Source organism: Saccopteryx bilineata, chromosome 5, assembly GCF_036850765.1.
Source record: "Saccopteryx bilineata isolate mSacBil1 chromosome 5, mSacBil1_pri_phased_curated, whole genome shotgun sequence".
NCBI lineage: Eukaryota > Metazoa > Chordata > Mammalia > Chiroptera > Emballonuridae > Saccopteryx > Saccopteryx bilineata.
The window spans coordinates 132,448,368-132,466,865 of NC_089494.1; the positions used below are offsets into that span (position 1 = coordinate 132,448,368).

Sequence of the window (18,498 nt, forward strand, 5' to 3'; positions counted from 1 at the left end):
CCAGAAATGGCTCAGACCTAGGGCATTACTACCCACCATCACCAATTAGAAATTTATGATAATATCACCTTGTGAGGCTACTTGCTGTAAAACTCCTTTTTTTCATTCACAGGTAAAACACCATAAAAAGGTGGCCTGTAAGCAGCTGGAAAAAGGGAAATGTCACCCAGGAGAAAAGTTCAGAGTTATAGATAAGGGATTCTAACAAGTGTTAAAGAAGTGAGTTCAGAGAGAAAAAAACAGAGGGCTGAGAGCAGAGCCTTCATGAGATCCTGTTGAAAATTGGTGGCATGCTTGCCACAGCCTCCTCTTTTGGTGACTACTGCTTCCTTACTCACTGGAAACTATAAGAAACTGTTTGAAATTATGTCAGTAAGCCAAAAACATCCCACAGTTGCCTGGAGGAGCTAAGTCATAGAGAAGAAGTCTGGACTGATTTTTAGCCAAGTGCAGAGTTTTGGGAGAGGGGTTCTGAAGACAACATTCCACATATACCTTAACTTTGTAGTTTCCAAGGAAAGAGGACCTTGGGTGCATTTTTAGTCCAGACCTGATGTCACAGGTTATCTTTGTTCGGAGTGTGTTACTAAAAAACAAAAGTGAACTGAGTAAATCTAAATACCTAATTGGCTTTATTAAGAGATTCACATATCAGGGAGCATCCCATCCAGCAACTAGCTCTGAGGAGCTATACAAAACGGAAACATTTCACAGGAAGAAGGTTGGGGCAATGGAGCTATTACCAAAAGATAAATAAAGAATATTTGTAGGCCACTACATCTTTCTTTTATTGTGTAGATTGCCTCTTCTTTCTATGAGAGATAGACTAGGCTTATGTGACATTACCTTCCTGGTCCTTAACTAGAAAATTCCATACTAGTTGATTAAGATTATTTCTGGAAGAGGTTGAAACTGCAATTAGATCAGGTATTAAACCTAGGCTTGGTATCCTGGGCTTTTAGCAACAGTGACACTATTTTGAGCCTCTGTTATCAAGTAAAGGTTCACTGTGCGACATGCATAGAAGCTGATACTGTGGTACCCACTTAAAAAAATTATTTATTGATTTTAGAAAGAGAGAAATAAAAAGAAACATCGATCTGTTGTTCCGCAATCCATGCACTCAGTGGTTGATTCTTCCATGTGCCCCCACTGGGGATCAAAACTGCAACCTTATTATATAGGGACAGTGCTCCAACCATCTGAGCCACTCAGCCCAGGCAGCATCTGCTTTAAAGAAAAGAAAAAAAAGAGCTTTATTGTGAGGTCAACAAGCAAGGAGACAAGAGGCAGAGCTCAAATCTATCTCTTTATCCAGGATTCAGAGTGCAATTTCGGGGGCTAAAGGGAACAGGCAGGTCTGCGGTAGCACTGGCAGCGCAGGTTTCAACTGGGGAAACTGGGAACTTGGCTATTTATTGCAAGGCATGGTAAGGGGTTTCAGCATTGAATCTTTCTAGACAACAGATCCTTTGATTCTGAAAGGGGCCCTTTAGTTCCTTGAGGTGTGTGTGTGTGTGTGTGTGTGTGTGTGAGAGAGAGAGAGAGAGAGAGAGAGAGAGAGAACCTGGTTCCAAGTGTTATTGGAGGTCAAAATTCCCTCCTCTACTTAAGCTTTGGTCTATTGTTCCTGAAAATCAACTAAACATCTTGTTAGGAACAGGATAAGGCCAGTTTTAGCTAGTTCTGCAGTTATACCTGTGGGTTTTTTTTTTTCTTTAACACTGTCAAACACAGCTTCATTTAAATTTTGCCTAAACTCCACACTTCCCCAAAGCCATATAACAACTTCATCCTTTGTGAATCCTGAAGACTAAGAAGATCTCCAGGCGGTTAACTTGGAAAAAAAAAAAAAGGCAGAGCCTAGCAGCTGTTTCTGCACAGGAACCTCTCAGCAAAACCATTGTGTGAAGAAGCCTCTGTACTACGCTGCCTGCCAGGTACCGCTAAAGTACCTGCGCGTATAGTGTTTCTGCCAGCTGAACCAGCTCTTTCTTATTTAGGAGTTCCTGGAATCCTATTTCAAACAATAGCATTCAGACTTTCCCCATCCAGAGAGTGGCTCTATTCTGACCAATTAGGAACCTGGGGTACGGATTTGTCTGTATGAGCCAGCTCCGCTCTGGCTAGAACACCACTCTCCCCCACAGGAGCTGGAGTGGCCCTTCAGGGAGTGGCATGGAGTGGGGAACTGCAGTGGAGCCGAGTTTAGCAGATAAGCGCAGAGTGGGGCAGAGCAAAGCGGACCATCTCCTAACTGTAGAGGGGCCTGGCCCCGCCCCCCACCTGCACTTGTAGCACTATTGAGCTACTCCACAGCTGTGCTATAGCTATACAGGGTGGGGCTAAAGTAGGTGTACAGTTGTGAGTACCAGAAACACAGTTTATTCTTGTATTATCATTTATTACTTATTGCATTAGTTCCTATATGAAAAGCTGTAAACCTACGTTTCTCCAGCCTGCTTTGAGCTGTTCCACAGCAGTGCTATTTTCACAGCCATGCGGTATTACCATTGAGCTGTTGGCAATGAAGTTTCCTTCTTCATCACATCCCAAATTGGGGGTTCCTGTTGGTGTTGAATGGATGCCAACAACCACAGATTGACACCTTTTTTTGGGGGGGGATGTTGTGTGCCCTTTCACTCATTGCAGCGGTTCAAAATCCGAAAATGTTGAACAAAGGCTTTGTTTCTGGAGGTGTTAAGACTGCTTGGGCAAGTGCAGAGGACATTAAAGGTTTTCACAGTCCAAACCTCCATTTTACAAATTCTGGGAACCAGAAGGAGGCTTCCTAATTATCTTCGCAATTCTTCTTCAACAGCACCTCAGAGCCACTTCCATGTGAAAAGCCATGATGGTGGCCTCCTTTTAAAAATTGGAGCCAAAATCAACTACGGAGTGGTGTTCCTTAGCGTTGTTACCCAGCCCTTTGAAGCCATCTTTACACCTCCGGGGTTGGGACTGATGGGGGCCATCCTTTGATTATTGGGGAAGAGGGGACTCCAGCTGACCGCAGGCCATCACCCCCCTCAGCCTGTTTCTCCACGTTTCTCCAGAAAACTTCTTCACTCCTTGGAAGAAACTTCCTTTTTCTTTTTTTTATTCCTGTCTCCCCAACCAGCTCTCTCAGGAAAGAGCAACCGCTCCAACCAGAGAGCCGGTCCCATTCAAATCTTCCCTTTTCTGGCAAAGTGCTCTAAAAAGGCGGTCTAGTGACCAATTTTATCTCCAGACGGAAGAGAAAGCGAACATTCTCGGAATGCAGTATTTCAGCACAGGTTTTAACAAATCCACCGTGGCCCCGAGGAAGCTAAGCCCGTCGGCCCTGCGGCCCCACAGCAGTAGAAGGTGCTATGATTGACTGAACTTGAAGGAGTGAGCAGCCAGTAAAACCTGAGTTTGCGACGGCCTGCGGGGCGGAGCGGCAGTGGGGCGGGGCATGGCGGGGAGGCCCGGAGCACGTGCGGATTGGTCGCCGGGGCGGTCCCCGCGCCTGCGCAGTGCTCCCCGTACCGCCCATCCCGCCGTCCAGTCGCGCGTCTGGGACGTCAAGAGTGACCGAGTATATCCCGCACGCCGGGAAGCGGTCAGTTGGGCGGGGAGCCGGTGGGCCAGCCTGCTCTATCCAAGAAAAGAAGGGGCTTCCTTCCCCCCCGCCCAGACCTCGCCGTCAGCCCCCGCCGGCGAAGGGGAAACCAGGAGCCACGGGCGCTTCAGCCGGTACCACCGCTGCGGCTGCCATGATGGATCGGAAGTGAGCCTCAGGGCGCGGCCACCGGCGCTTACAGACCCGGTCCCCCAGCCGCCCCTCTGCCGAGCGCGCAGCGCCGGGGCCTGCTGCCGCCGCGCCCTCAGACCCTCCGCTCCGGCTGCTTCCCCCAGACTGAGCGGCTGCTGGGAGTGGCTCGTGGCCTCCGGCCCCGGCGGCGAGGAAGATGGCGGACCCGGCCGAGTGCAACATCAAAGTGATGTGTCGCTTCAGGCCGCTCAACGAGTCTGAGGTGAACCGCGGCGACAAGTACGTCGCCAAGTTTCAGGCAGAAGACACGGTCATGATTGCGGTGAGTCACCCCGCTACCACCCCCGCCGGCACCCCGTTGCGCCGCTTGAGGCCGGGCCGGGCCCGGAGGTTCGGGGAGGAGCTCGGCGCCGGAGGTGAGGGAGCGGCGGGTTCACCGATCCTCCTTGGTGGGCTTTGCCAGGCCGGCGAACTGGGGCCCGGGAGGGGCTCCGCGTTCGAGGGCACCGGGGTCCGCCTGAGACAGCCCCCCACCTGGGGTGCGGGGCACTTCCCTGGGGAAGGGGGGTGTATGCTCGTGCCCGTGCGCGTGGTGCTGTTGCCGAGGGCTGTAGGGTTGGGGCCGTCCCCCCATGTGTCACTCAGGGAACGTGTACTCTGAAAGCTCAGCCCGCAGCGTGGCCTTATGATTCCAGCCCTCCTGCATCGTACACAACGGGGACGCTTAACTTGTAGAGAAAAGTACAACGACGCGGTGAACCGTGTTGTTTTCCACGCGGGAGAAGGACAAACTACCGGAAAACCGCAAATAACGCTGTCTCAAATGTTTACCCACCCACTGTTCGTTAACAGTTTAAAAAAAACTTAAAAGAACGATGTAAAAACAGTGAATTTTCTCTCAAAATCAGAATGATCAGTTTTAATTTTACGGCAAATGTGGCCACTCCAGATTGGGTTGAGCAAATACCAGCAAAGACCGGGTAATCTCACTGTTAACTGGGTTTTACCGGGTTCCAGTCTAGGTAAGACTGTTAACTTCTTGTGTGTATATCAGAGTATTATGAAAGAAAAGTTTTAAAACAAAATTCCACCAGTAAACTAGATTTCATGTCAGTATTAGATCCCTGCTTCTATAGTTGACCTACCTATAAGGAAGTTGATTTTGATAATCCCAAGGATGGTGAGATGTTTGTTGTTTCTTTGTAGTATAAAACATAATAGAGTCCGTGTTGGCTGAATCATTGTCATGGAGACCAGAATGTAAGATTGGCTTTTCCTGAGGTCTGATCTCTGCCATGGACAAGTGTCAGCACTCCCAGCTCAAGGAAGTTAAAATGGATACTAAGATACTGCATACAGAGCAGTTGTTCTGCATTGATATGGTACAAAATTTTAATGTTAGTTTTTTCTAATGGCATTCTATATTTAGCATATTGTTTGGACAGTTTAATTTGGAAATAGGACAAAGGGTCGTAGAAGGTGTGCAATGATAATTAAAAGTATTGATGTGTAAGATGGGACTAAAGTGCTTTAGAGTTTCCAAAGTTAGACTCTAGAATGTTGGTCCATGATGCTTGTTGGGCTTTTGGCAAAAGAGGCATTAAGTTACAAGTCAGCTACTTTTTTTGTGTATGAAGACTGCACACTGGCTCTTTATTAACAAGTCCGCAAGAAAAACTTGCAGTGAGTGACATCATAGTGAAGCCGAGAAGTACAGAAGTATCGTATTTTCCCATGTATAAGACGCACCTTTCCCTGAAATATTTGGGGTAGTAAACTAGGTGCGTCTTATACAGTGGTTGTAGATTATTTTTACTTGATGAGGAGTTGTAAGAATTTTATGATGAATAGAACTTGAGTTCAATAACTTTATGTAGTACATTTTTTTCCCAAATTTTGGGCCCCCAAATTAAGGTGTGTCTTATACATAGGATCATCTTATACATGGGGAGATACGGTAGTAATTATTTTCCTTTGGAATGATATATTTTACATAGATTCAGGATGCTTGCAAGGCTTGGGTTTTTGGCAAACATGAGGCTAATATTTTCTCATAGAATTTTTGTGATTACTCAGCTTCAACAGTGCTTGATACATCAAAGCTATTTCCTTCTCTGTGTTAAGAATGTCTTCAGATTTTTTTGTATGATTACACAAATCTGTAAGTATTACCAAAGGTTTTTTTTGGAATGTTAGAATTTAGGATTCACAAAATGTATTAAGATTGGATTAGAGGGCAACATTTTGATGTAGCCCTAATACGACAAAATATGAGGAAAGGATTTAAAAAAATTACCATAGGAAGTACACATTTATGCTAAATTATTTCCTTTGGATAAAGTTACAACTTTCCTATATGTTTACTTAGTAATGTAAATAAATTTAAATAATAGAAATAATGGATAGATGTTTGAGCTGTAAAACAGTGATAAACAGTTAAGTTGGCCTTCAGGTACTCTGGCAAGCATTTTAATCTTTTTTTTTTTTTTGAGGCAGAGACAGAGAAAGGGACAGATAGGGACAGAGAGACAGGAAGAGAGAGAGATGAGAAGCATCAGTTCTTCATTGCTGCACCTTCGTTTTTCACTGATTGCTTTCTCAAATGTGACTTGGGGGGGTGCGGGGAGGACTCAAGCTGGTGAGACTTGCTTAAACCAGATGAGCCCGTGCTCAAGCAGGCGACCTTGGGATTTCAAAACTGGCTCCAACGCAGCCCAGTCTGACGCTCTATCCACTGCGCCACTGCCTGGTCAGGCTAATCTGGTTTTTTGTTTGTTTGTTTTTTGTATTTTTCTGAAGTAAGATGTGGGGAGGCAGAGAGGTAGACTTCTGTATGCGCTTGACCCGGATCTACTGGGCAAGCCCACCAGGGGGCAATGCTCCATTGCAACCAGAGCTGTTCTAGTGCCTGAGGTGGGTGGAGGCCATGGAGCCATCCTCAGCGCCTGGGCCAACCTTGCTCCAGTGGAGCCTTTGCTGCGGGAGAGGAAGAGACAGAGAAAGAGAAAGGAAAGGGGGAGGGGTGGAGAAGCAGATGGATGCCTCTTCTGTGTGCCCTGGCCAGGAATCGAACCCGGGACTTCCACATGCCAGGCCGACACTCTACCACTGAGCTAACTGGCCAGTGTAGTCTGGTTTTCTTTTTGTTTTTTTTTTTTTTTTTTTTTCTTTTTCTTTTTGCATTTTTCTGAAGCTGGAAACAGGGAGAGACAGTCAGACAGACTCCCGCATGCGCCCGACCGGGATCCACCCGGCACACCCACCAGGGGCGACGCTCTGCCCACCAGGGGGCGATGCTCTGCCCATCCTGGGCGTCGCCATGTTGCGACCAGAGCCACTCTAGCGCCTGGGGCAGAGGCCACAGAGCCATCCCCAGCGCCTGGGCCATCTTTGCTCCAATGGAGCCTTAGCTGCGGGAGGGGAAGAGAGAGACAGAGAGGAAGGCGCGGCGGAGGGGTGGAGAAGCAAATGGGCGCTTCTCCTGTGTGCCCTGGCCGGGAATCGAACCCGGGTCCTCCGCACGCTAGGCCGACGCTCTACCGCTGAGCCAACCGGCCAGGGCTAGTCTGGTTTTTTAAAACCAGAAAAACATTACAACTGAGTGATAAAGTCTTTAGATCATTATTTTCCGGAACTAACCTTTTGCATGTAGTAATGTGTCATTAATTACTTCAAGGTCTCGTTTTCTATAGATATAGGTTTTTATTTTAAGGGAGAGAGACAGATCGACAGATAGGGACAGACAGATAAAAAGGGAGAGAGATGAAAAGCATCAATTCCTTGTTGCAGCTCCTTAGTTGTTCATTGATTGCTTTCTCATATGTGCCTTGACTGGGAGGCTACAGGTAAGCTAGTGACCCCTTGCTGGAGCCAGTGACCTTGGGCTTAATTAAGCCAGCCACCATGGGTCATGTCTATGATCCCATGCTCAAGATGGCAATTTGGTGCTCAAGCCAGCAGCCTTGGGTTTCGAACCTGGGTCCTCTGTGTCCTAGGACAATGCTCTATCCACTGTGCTATTACCTGGTCAAGCTCATTTTCAATTTTTTTAAATGAATTATTTAATTTTTTAAAGGTTGTTTGGGAATTTATAAGGGTTGCTGGGGGAAGTAAATTAAAGAGCCTATAGATAAAATCTTATCATGGTTTGTTTTGTTCATTTTGTTGGATTTTGGTCCTGATTCAAAATAGTTTAAGAAGGAATTGCTGCATGGCAGAATTTTAAACTACAGTATTTCAAATATGATTTAGAAGGTTTGTTTACGGTCTTCTAGTTAAATCAAAATTTTAAGTATTTTGGTTTATAATGTTACTGAATTTTAAGTGTAATCAGTGCTTATGTAGAAACTTTTTTAAGGATTCTGATTTTCATTTAAGTTCGGTTTCTAATATTTTGTCCAAATTTTTTTTTCTTTTACTCATGTAATCAGTTATTTTAGTATCACGTGACCACATGGCAGGCAAATCTTGTAATTTTATCATGTTTGTCTGTGTTTTGCCATTTTTTGTATAGTTTTTTGAGTTTAGTGAAGTGCTACCAATATAACATTGAATTGAAAGAAGTAAATTATCTTATTAAAACTTTTAAATGATACATGCAAGATCTATTTGCTTTAAATAAGAGAACTTGGTATCCACAAAATAAGGAAAGACAAGGGAAACTCCTTATGTAGTTCACATGAGTCTGCTGCAAAAAAAAAAATCTATAACAATAAACAAATTACTCCTTTGTTTGTGCATCATTAAGTGGAACATTCACATTTTCATTAGGTATCTTTTTTATTAAATTTTATTTATTTTTTTACAGAGACAGATAGTCAGAGAGAGGGTTAGACAGGGACATACAGACAGGAACGGAGAGATGAGAAGCATCAATCATTAGTTTTTCGTTGCACGTTGCGACACCTTAATTGTTCATTGATTGCTTTCTCATATGTGCCTTGACTGCAGGCCTTCAGCAGACCAAGTAACCCCTTGCTCGAGCCAGCGACCTTGGGCTCAAGCTGGTGAGCTTTGCTCAAACCAGATGAGCCCTCGCTCAAGCTGGCGACCTTGGGATCTTGAACCTGGGTCTTCCGCATCCCAGTCTGACGCTCTATCCACTGCGCCACCGCCCGGTCAGGCTTATTAGGTATCTTTACTAATCCTTGTTCCTTATACTGTAGAGCAGGGGTCCCCAAACTTTTTACACAGGGGGCCAGTTCACTGTCCCTCAGACCGTTGGAGGGCCGGACTATAAAAAAAACAACTATGAACAAATCCCTATGCACACTGCACATATCTTATTTTAAAGTAAAAAAACAAAACGGGAACAAATACAATATTTAAAATAAAGAACAAGTAAATTTAAATCAACAAACTGACTAGAATTTCAATGGGAACTATGCTCCTCTCACTGACCACCAATGAAAGAGATGCCCCTTCTGGAAGTGCTGCGAGGGCCGGATAAATGGCCTCAGGGGGCCGCATGTGGCCCACGGGGTAGTTTGGGGACCCCTGCTGTAGAGGCTGCCAGAACCAAAAACAGGCTGTTGTATGTAATTCATTGGAAGTAGAGGAGAATACACCTAATTAGACTGTCTTGCCCAGTTCCTTGCCTTCAGCACCGCAGGATTTTCCTTAAGAGAATGATGATTTCATTTGCTTGAGCAGGCAGCACAGTGGATAGAGCATAGGACTGGGACATAGAGGAACCAGGTTCAAAACCCTGAGGTCACCAGCTTGAGCACGGGGTTGCTGGTTTGTGCCCAAGTTTGTTGGTTTGAGCAAGGGGTCACTTGGCGCTCTGGTGTAGCCCTCCCCCCCAAGTCAAGACACATACGAAAACGCAATTGATGAACAACTAAGGTGCTGCAGTGAAGAATTGATGCTTCTCATCTCCTGTGTCTCTTCTATCGGTCCCTCTCTCTGTTTGTCTCTGTCACAGAGAGAGGGAGAAAGAGAGAGAGAGAGAATGATTTGGTGTATGATCTGTTTATCTTATCAGAAAATTTATCTTATGTGAAAATTAATAAGGAGCCATCATCACATACCTTTACAATTATGGATGGTAGCCCATAATCATTGTCAATTTAAAGTATCCTATAATTCCACATGATCTGAGATTACTATTCAGAATTCTAGAGGTACATAACACTGCCAGAAGGTCTCCTTTGTAACCTAATTTGGTGTTCAACCTGATCTGTGGAGACTCAGACAGGAACCACTTGACTTAAGAAATCTAAGGTGTGGTTTGTAGTTCAGATATTATAAACATTCCTACTTGGTTTTGCCCTCTTGAAGCCTAAATCAGATGTCAATAAATCTTGTGACTTGGAGTGTCTTTGAAGATACATAGAAATAGAGTGCATAATATACATTTTAAGGCTAAGAACCAGGTTTTAAAATATAGATGTCCAAAAAAAGCTGTAAAAAGAAAAGTATATAGAAACTATAATGTCCAGATATTGAGATTTTCCTTTGTTTAATTTATTTGAAAGATTATTAGTTCTGAGATGTGCCTTAATTTTAGGCCGTTAGAAATAGGTTTTGTTTCACACGTTTTGTTTTTCATCCCAGGAAGCCAAGGTCAGTTAGTGACTTTGTGGTTAGATCTCTAATCAAAACTTTGCCTTAATAAAATTATAATGTAGTTTTGGAATTAAAATAAGGCTTTTGTATTAACCTAATGCTAAGCACCTAAATTTTTTATTTAACAGTGATGTAACTTCTAAACAAATCACTCAGTCTGAGCTTGATTATTCTTACATTTGCATGTTCATAGTTGTACTCATAAGGTGGTAGAGGTAGTTTGCATATTTGCTATGTGCTGATGTTAGTTTACTTTTAAGGTAGGCTTTACTGTTACCGTTATTTTTAGCATATCTTTCTATATGGTTTGTAAGCATAGTTCTTTATTAATGTAAAAATGGAGATAAGAACTTCAAGTTCAGAAGTGTTCTTTTTAATTTTTTAACAAAATTTTATTATTTGACTTACGTTGGAGGGATGCAGTTGTTTTCATACTTTGTTTTGATTAACTTGTTTCTTGAGAGCAAAATTCGAGTTACAGTAATTGTTTAAAGTTTGCTTTTGCATTATTTTTTTATATATATGTTATTAAATGTATATTTTGGCTAGTTGCAATCTATTCTTGATTCTTTACCAGATTGTGAGTTCTTTAAGGCTAGAGACTATTACCATTTCAATTTAGTTAACATTATTTGATCTCTTTATATTATTTAGATCCTAATACAAAGCTTCTTAGCTCATTATTCAAGACTACTATTATCCTCTATTATTTGTTGAATACAAGTCTGTACTAGTTAAATATCATTTAAAATTGTTTCTCATTTGCAATATATGATACTTTACAGGTGCTAAATAAATGTTTGCTGGATAAATGAAGAGGGAAATTATTTTCTTTTAGCCTAGAAAAAATAACATAGTTTATCTCTGGGTGGTGATTGTTAATTTAAAGGTATTTTGTTTATTTCCAGAATTGTTTATCATGAATACATCTTGTATAATTAATGAAGCAATAGATTGGTGCTTTTTTTTTTAGCCACACCTGTAGGTTTTTTTGTTTTGTTTTTGTATTTTTCTGAAGTTAGAAACAAAAAAGCAGTCAGACTCCTTCATGGGCCTGACTGGGATCCATTTAGCATGTCCAGCAGGGGGGCGATGCTCTGCTCATTTGGGGCGTTACTCCATTGCAGTGGGAGCCATTCTAGCACCTGGGGTGCCATCCTCAGCGCCAGGCCAACTTTGCTCCAGTGGAGCCTTGGCTGTGAGAGGGACAGAGAAAAAGGAGAGGGGGAAGGGTGGAGAAGCAGATGGGCGCTTCTCCTGTGTGCCCTGGCCGGGAATCGAACCTGGGAACATGCCAGGCTGACCCTCTACCGCTGAGCCAATGGGCCAGGGTCACACCTGTAGGTTTAAATGTTAATATCTCAGTAGCATCTTTTTTTTTTTTTTTTTTTCATTTTTCTGAAGCTGGAAACAAGGAGAGACAGTCAGACAGACTCCCGCATGCGCCCGACCGGGATCCACCCGGCACGCCCACCATGGGGCGACACTCTGCCCACCAGGGGGCGATGCTCTGCCCCTCTGGGGCGTCGCCATGTTGCGACCAGAGCCACTCTAGCGCCTGAGGCAGAGGCCACAGAGCCATCCCCAGCGCCCGGGCCATCTTTGCTCCAATGGAGCCTTAGCTGCGGGAGGGGAAGAGAGAGACAGAGGAAAGCACGGCGGAGGGGTGGAGAAGCAAATGGGCGCTTCTCCTGTGTGCCCTGGCCGGGAATCGAACCCGGGTCCTCCGCACGCTAGGCCAACGCTCTACCGCTGAGTCAACCGGCCAGGGCTCTCAGTAGCATCTTAACAGAAGGACACTTTATTTTTTCAAGTGCACGTGCCCTCAAGAGAGAGATGGAAAGAGACAGGCAGGAAGGGAGAGAGATGAGAAGCATAAATTCTTTGTTGCGGCTCCTTTGTTGTTCATTGATTGCTTTCTCATATGTGCCTTGATGGGGAGGTCCCAGCTGAGCCAATGACTCCTTACTCAAGCCAGCTACTTTGGTCTTCAAGCTGGTGAGCCCACACTCCAGCCGGTGACCTCGAGGTTTTGAACCTGGGTCCTCAGCATCCCAGGCTGATGCTCTGTCCACTGTGCCACTGCCTGGTCAGGCAGAGGGCACGTTTATGTATGTTTCAGCTAAAGAATGATCAGACATTGAGATGTCTACTTCCAGTCGACACCAGAGCTGGACATCTTAGTATATCTACTAGGAATGCTTTCAGCTGCCAAGGGGAAAGACACAGCAAATAGTGATTTAAATAAATAAGAGGTAATTTTTCTCATAAAAAGTCTGGAGATAGGATCTTACTGCTACTACTTACTGACTCTGTGATCCTTTGTCTTTCTTAGTTATTAACTTTTCGTTATCATTTTTGTTGTCCAGACATTTATTCTAGAAAGGAGAAATGGCAGCCTCAGCTGAGATGGTCCTTTTTATCAGAGCTGACAAAACCTTTTTCCAAGACATCCCAGCAGACCATGACTTCATAATCCAGAACTGGGTCATGTGGGCACTAGTTGCAAAGAGACTACTAGGCTAGAGAAGATGGTTGTTAGCATTCCAGTTTATCCAGTGGGAGGTGGCACGGGGAAGGGGAGTTGGAAATGGCTTTGGATAGCCTTTAGGAGTATCTACTTCATTCTTACTGTTTATTCTAAACTTTGAGGAGGAGGATTGTGGGATAAAAAGTAAAGAGAGAGAGAGAGAGAGAGAGAGAGAGAGAGTGTGTGTGTGTGTGTGTGTGTGTGTGTGTGTTTAAGCTAAGACCTAGGAAGTATTCTATGCTATGGATTTTTTCTGGAGTCATCATTATTATGTATTTTAGGGCCCAGCTCACTTCTTTTCCTTTAGGAGAGACTAAATAACAGGCAGATACTTTTACTTAATTTTTTTTTAAATTTATTGATTTTACAGAGAGAAGGTGGAGGTGGGAGGGGACAAGAAGTATCATCTCATAGTTGGCTTTGATTTCAGTTGTTCATTACTTGCTTGTCATATGTGCATTGACCAGGCAATTCCAGCATTCCAGATTGACACTATCCACAGTGCCACCATAGGCCAGGCAGACATTTACTTTCAAGTAAGCAGAACTCCTTTGCCCTTCTCTTTGATCTGTAGAGTGTTACTTTCTTAGATTAATAGATTGTTTCTATGAGCATTAAAATTTGCTCAGGTCCTGCCCATCTTAAAAAATATATATTTTAGCCTGGCTGGTGTTGATATAGTGGATAGAATGTCTACCTAGGACACTGAGGTCACTGGCTTGAGCAAGGGGTCACTGGCTTGGCTAGAGGTCCCCCACCCCCATCAAGGCACATATGAGAAGCAATTAGTGAACAACAAAGTGACACAACTATGAGTTGATGCTTCTCATCTCTCCCTCTTCCTGTCTCTGTCTCTTGCTTAAAAAAAAAAAAAATCTTAGGGGTCTGACCTGTTTTGGTGCAGTGGATAAACCATCGACCTGGGAATGCTGAGGTTGCCAGTTCGAAACCCTGCACTTGCCCGGTCAAAGTACATATGGGAGTTGATGCTTCCTGTTCCTCCCCTCCTTCTCTCCATCTCTTGTGCTCTCTCCTTTCTTTCTAAAAAGGAGTAAAATAAAAGTTTTTTAAAAAATCTTAGAACCATAGCCATATATATGTTCTATTGGGTTGGGGAATAAGTTCATAGCGTTTTTACCGAAGACTTTTATTTAAACAAAAAACAATAATTATATCAATAAGTTAATCAATTATATATTCGCCGTTGCTGTTTACAACCTCTTCCCACCTCTCGACCAATTTGTTGATGCCGTTCTGCCAAAAATCGTCTGATCTGGTGTCAAAGAAGTTGTTGAGCCAGTTTTTAAGGACCTCTTTGTTATCGAAGGTAACGCCCTTCATATGGTTTGACAGGGAGCGGAAAAGATGGTAATCGGTAGGTGCAAGGTCCAGAGAATACGGCGGATGCTGAAGGACCTCCCATTCGAGCTCTTGGAGTGCAGCTTTGACGACTTGTGCAACATGGGGCCTGGCGTTGTCATGAAGGAGTATGGTTTGAACATGTCGATCAGGTCTTTTCAGTCGAATAGCCTCATTCACGCGGTGTAGCTGGGCAATGTAGAGCTCCTTGTTGACCGTGGCATTCTTTCTTTCTTTTTTTTTTTTTTATTTCTTAATTTTTTTTTTTTTCTTTTCTGCACTTCTCTGAAGCTGGAAACAGGGAGAGACAGTCAGATAGACTCCCGCATGCGCCCACCATGGGGCAACGCTCTGCCCACCAGGGGGCGATGCTCTGCCCATCCTGGGCGTCGCCATGTTGCGACCAGAGCCACTCCAGCGCCTGAGGCAGAGGCCACAGAGCCATCCCCAGTGCCCTGGCCATCCTTGCTCCAATGGAGCCTTGGCTGCGGGAGGGGGAAGAGAGAGACAAAGAGGAAGGCGCGGCGGAGGAGTGGAGAAGCAAATGGGCGCTTCTCCTGTGTGCCCTGGCCGGGAATCGAACCCGGGTCCTCCATATGCTAGGCCGACGCTCTACCGCTGAGCCAACCGGCCAGGGCTGACCGTGGCATTCTTTTTGAGCATTTCCCAGTTCTTCATCGAATTCAGAAGGCCTTCCGCTGCGGCACGTGTCATCAACGTCAAAGTCGCCATTTTTGAACTTTGCAAACCATTTCCGTGCTGTAGACTCGCCTATGACACCTTCTCCATACACGTCGCAAATGTCCCGGGCTGCTTCAGCAGCTTTTTGACTTCGATGAAAAGCAAAGAAGAGCAGGTGTCGAAAATGTTGATTTTTGCCTCCTGGGTATTCCATTTCTAAGCCTCAAAACTAATAAAAAATTAAATAACTCAAAAATAAAATTAACATAGTTTTGTAGAGCAAAAAGAGTTTTATCGAATGAATACTTACCCTTTGCCAAACAGCAAACAAATTGTTGTAAAATAAAAGAAAATATAAAAACGCTACGAACTTATTCCCCAACCCAATACTTGGTACCCTTCCATTCTGTTTTCAATCTGGTCCAATCTAATCTTTGAAATTGGATACTTTCCAGTTTTGCCTTGACCTCACAGCTATATTAGACACAAACACTCTCCTTGAAAGTTCTCCCTTGATTTGAATGAACCCAATATTCTAATTTTTCAGTCTGTGCCTCTTGCTCCTTCTCAGACTACATCAGCAGTTCTCTAAATGTGGTTGATCCCCAAGATGGAGTCTCCAAGATCCTTCCTGGATGCCCACAAAATTAAAAGTAAATATTTTCAAAATAACACTAAGATGTTACTTACCTTTTTTACTGTGTTGACATTTGCATTTGACCTTTGTTCCTTTATATTTTAAATTTTACTCATTTTGGTTTTTTGAATGCTACAAGCTCCTTTCTGCCTTAGGTTCTTGAAGCAACCTATTCCTGATGCATAGCCTACTTACCCACATTCATCCCTTCTCTGATTAATATAGAAGGGGCCGACAGTGAGCTAGGTGCTATTTATTTACAGTTCTTAAACATTCCTTCAGTGTTTTTCTGACATTCTTCTGCCTTCCTTCAGACTCAGGTTCTCTTGTTAAATGCGCTCTCTTTTTTTTTTTTTTTTTTTTTGACAGAGAGGGAGAGGGAAAGAGAAGCATCAACTCATTGTTCTACTTAGTATGCACCCTTGATTGCTTCTCATACGTGCCCTGACTGGGGCTCAAACCGGACCACCTCACGGTTGAGCTGGTGCCCCCTGTGTCAAACTGGTGCTCTGTGATGATGCTCTGTCTATTGTGCCACTGGTCAGGACTCTCATAGTATTTTTATAACACTTTGTTGCATGAGTCAGAATTCTAGTCACTGAATTATTTGTCTGATGTCAGCCTCACTATTAGTTATGTTTCATTAAAGAGAGTGAATCTGTCTTGGTTATTCTAGAATTATGTCTAGCATCATAGGCATTTCATCAATATTTGATAAGTGAGTGAATGAGTGAAAAGCTTTTGCAGTAAACTGTGAAGCTGAATGGGAGTAATGGAAAGAGCCCGAAACTGAAAGACTGAAGATTTGGGTTTGAATTTTAATTTTTATTACAACTTTTAATCCTTTCAGGATTCTATAGTTCCCTTATCTGCAAATGATATTAGTATTGAAAACACAATCTCAACCCTTGCCAAAGTAGACAACATTAAATCAATTCAATAGCAATGTTTGAGTGCCTACCATAATAATGCTAATTATAATTACTGCTGTACTGTGTCCTGGAAATACTTCAAAGATTAAAACAGACATTCTTGTTTTTGTGGAGTTTATTTTAGTGGATTTGTATAGTATTTCATGATCACTAAGGTTCTTTCCACAAAGATTCTATGACATGAAGTGATACATAGTATGTATCCTCTTGTGAAGGTTAAATATACTATGATCCTGTTAAAGGAGCTTAGAAATCTGTTCATCTTAAATTTGTGTGGTTGAAACCTTTGTTTCTGTTTTTCAGAGCAAGCCTTATGCATTTGATCGGGTGTTCCAGTCAAACACATCTCAAGAGCAAGTATATAATGACTGTGCAAAGAAGATTGTTAAAGGTGACTATATCTAACCTGCTAAGTTGTTGCTGCAATAAGTAAACTTTTGTTAGTTAACATTTTTTCATTTTAATGTCCCTTTCCCTTAAACAACTTTCTTCCACAGTTAACTAATAAAAAGTCAAATACGGCCCTGGCCGGTTGGCTCAGCGGTAGAGCGTCGGCCTGGCGTGTGGGGGACCTGGGTTCGATTCCTGGCCAGGGCACACAGGAGAGGCGCCCATTTGCTTCTCCACCCCCCCCCCCCTCCTTCCTCTGTCTCTCTCTTCCCCTCCCGCAGCCAAGGCTCCATTGGAGCAAAGATGGCTCGGGCGCTGGGGATGGCTCCTTGGCCTCTGCCCCAGGCGCTAGAGTAGCTCTGGTCGCAGCAGAGCGACACCCCAGAGGGGCAGAGCATCGCCCCCTGGTGGGCAGAGCATCGCCCCTGGTGGGCGTGCCGGGTGGATCCCTGTCGGGCGCATGCGGGAGTCTGTCTGACTGTCTCTCCCCGTTTCCAGCTTCAGAAAAATACAAAAAAAAAAAAAAAGTCAAATACTATTAGAATTGGTTCCAGTTCCATGATCTAATTTTTATAAAGTACCTAGTGAATGATGTAAGAATTAGAGTATTAGCTGTACTGTTACTGTAAGATGCAAGTTTATTAGATATTCCTAGGAGAATTTCTAATGTAGCAATTTTAGAAATAGAACAACATGAGAATGAAAATAAGATGACTAGGCAAGTTTCTAAAAAGTAGATAATAGCATTCTATTATTCTTCCATTTTTGTATTTTCCCCAAAGATTTGCTTTATAGACAGCAGAGAAAGCCTCGAGGAATTTAACACTGGTCACCAAGGGTAGGAAAAGTATGTACATTCCAGTTAAAACTGTTAGTTACGCTAGTGTATTTTTTTAATTTTATCTTTTCTAAAACTATAGAACTCTAGAGCTGAGAGGGTTTTAAGTGATGATCTGGACTTCCAGTTATAGAAGTGCCTTTTCTCAAAGAGATCTTATAGTTAATGTAGCTGTTACTTTATGATTTACTCCTTTTTTGATAGCTCTAATTGTTAATAAGTACTACCTAGATTGTGCCAAAATCTGTCTTATTGTAGCATTCATCAGGGTAGAGAGGTTGGGATTCAGAGGTCAGGATTAAGTAGGAGCACAGACAGTTTATCCAGTAATAGGAGAGAAGGTCGTTTATTGATAGAGGGGGTAGATTTATAGATGTAATGGAGGGAAAATATAGATGTTCTTTTCATATTAATTTCATTTTGTTTATGATGTAGGGAGCAGAGTCATCACAGAGACTCTGTGAGGGTGGAGAAAGTGGTTCTAGGAAAAGATTGCAGTCAGCTATCACTATAGAAGTGAATGCATTAGGGAAATGTAGCAATATTGTCAGGCACCATTAAGGGCCCGCCTGAGGTTAGCCGCCAGAAGAGTTGAATTTACCCAGTTGGGATTTTGCCAGGCAAGTACCAAAGAAGAGAAGGGCAAGAGAATTGAGGATGTTAAGAGAGAAGTAATAATGGTAAACCATGGAATCTGAGATAGGTGAAAGGAAAGGGAGGGAATTGAGGGGTCAGATAGGAGGGTCAGTGATAAAAGGTGGTATGATAAGTGTGTTATATAGTTTCAGTAGAGTCAAAGTATTTTTGATATCAGGGTACTGT

The 18,498-nt window shown here is 43.5% G+C and overlaps 1 protein-coding gene across 2 annotated transcripts in view; it reads left to right on the forward strand.

The window, feature by feature from the left end:
* The first annotated feature begins 3,517 nt into the window (after nt 1–3,517).
* The window catches only part of KIF5B (kinesin family member 5B), a 64,938-nt gene continuing 49,957 nt past the window's right edge, over nt 3,518–18,498 (forward strand). For both annotated transcript variants that reach the window (XR_010725711.1, XM_066233830.1), the window contains exons 1-2: nt 3,518–4,061; nt 16,752–16,839. Coding sequence is in view for 1 of the 2 variants with exons in the window: in XM_066233830.1 (XP_066089927.1) it covers nt 3,936–4,061; nt 16,752–16,839 (214 nt within the window). In the remaining variant the exon portion in view is untranslated. The remainder of the gene's footprint in view (nt 4,062–16,751; nt 16,840–18,498) is intronic.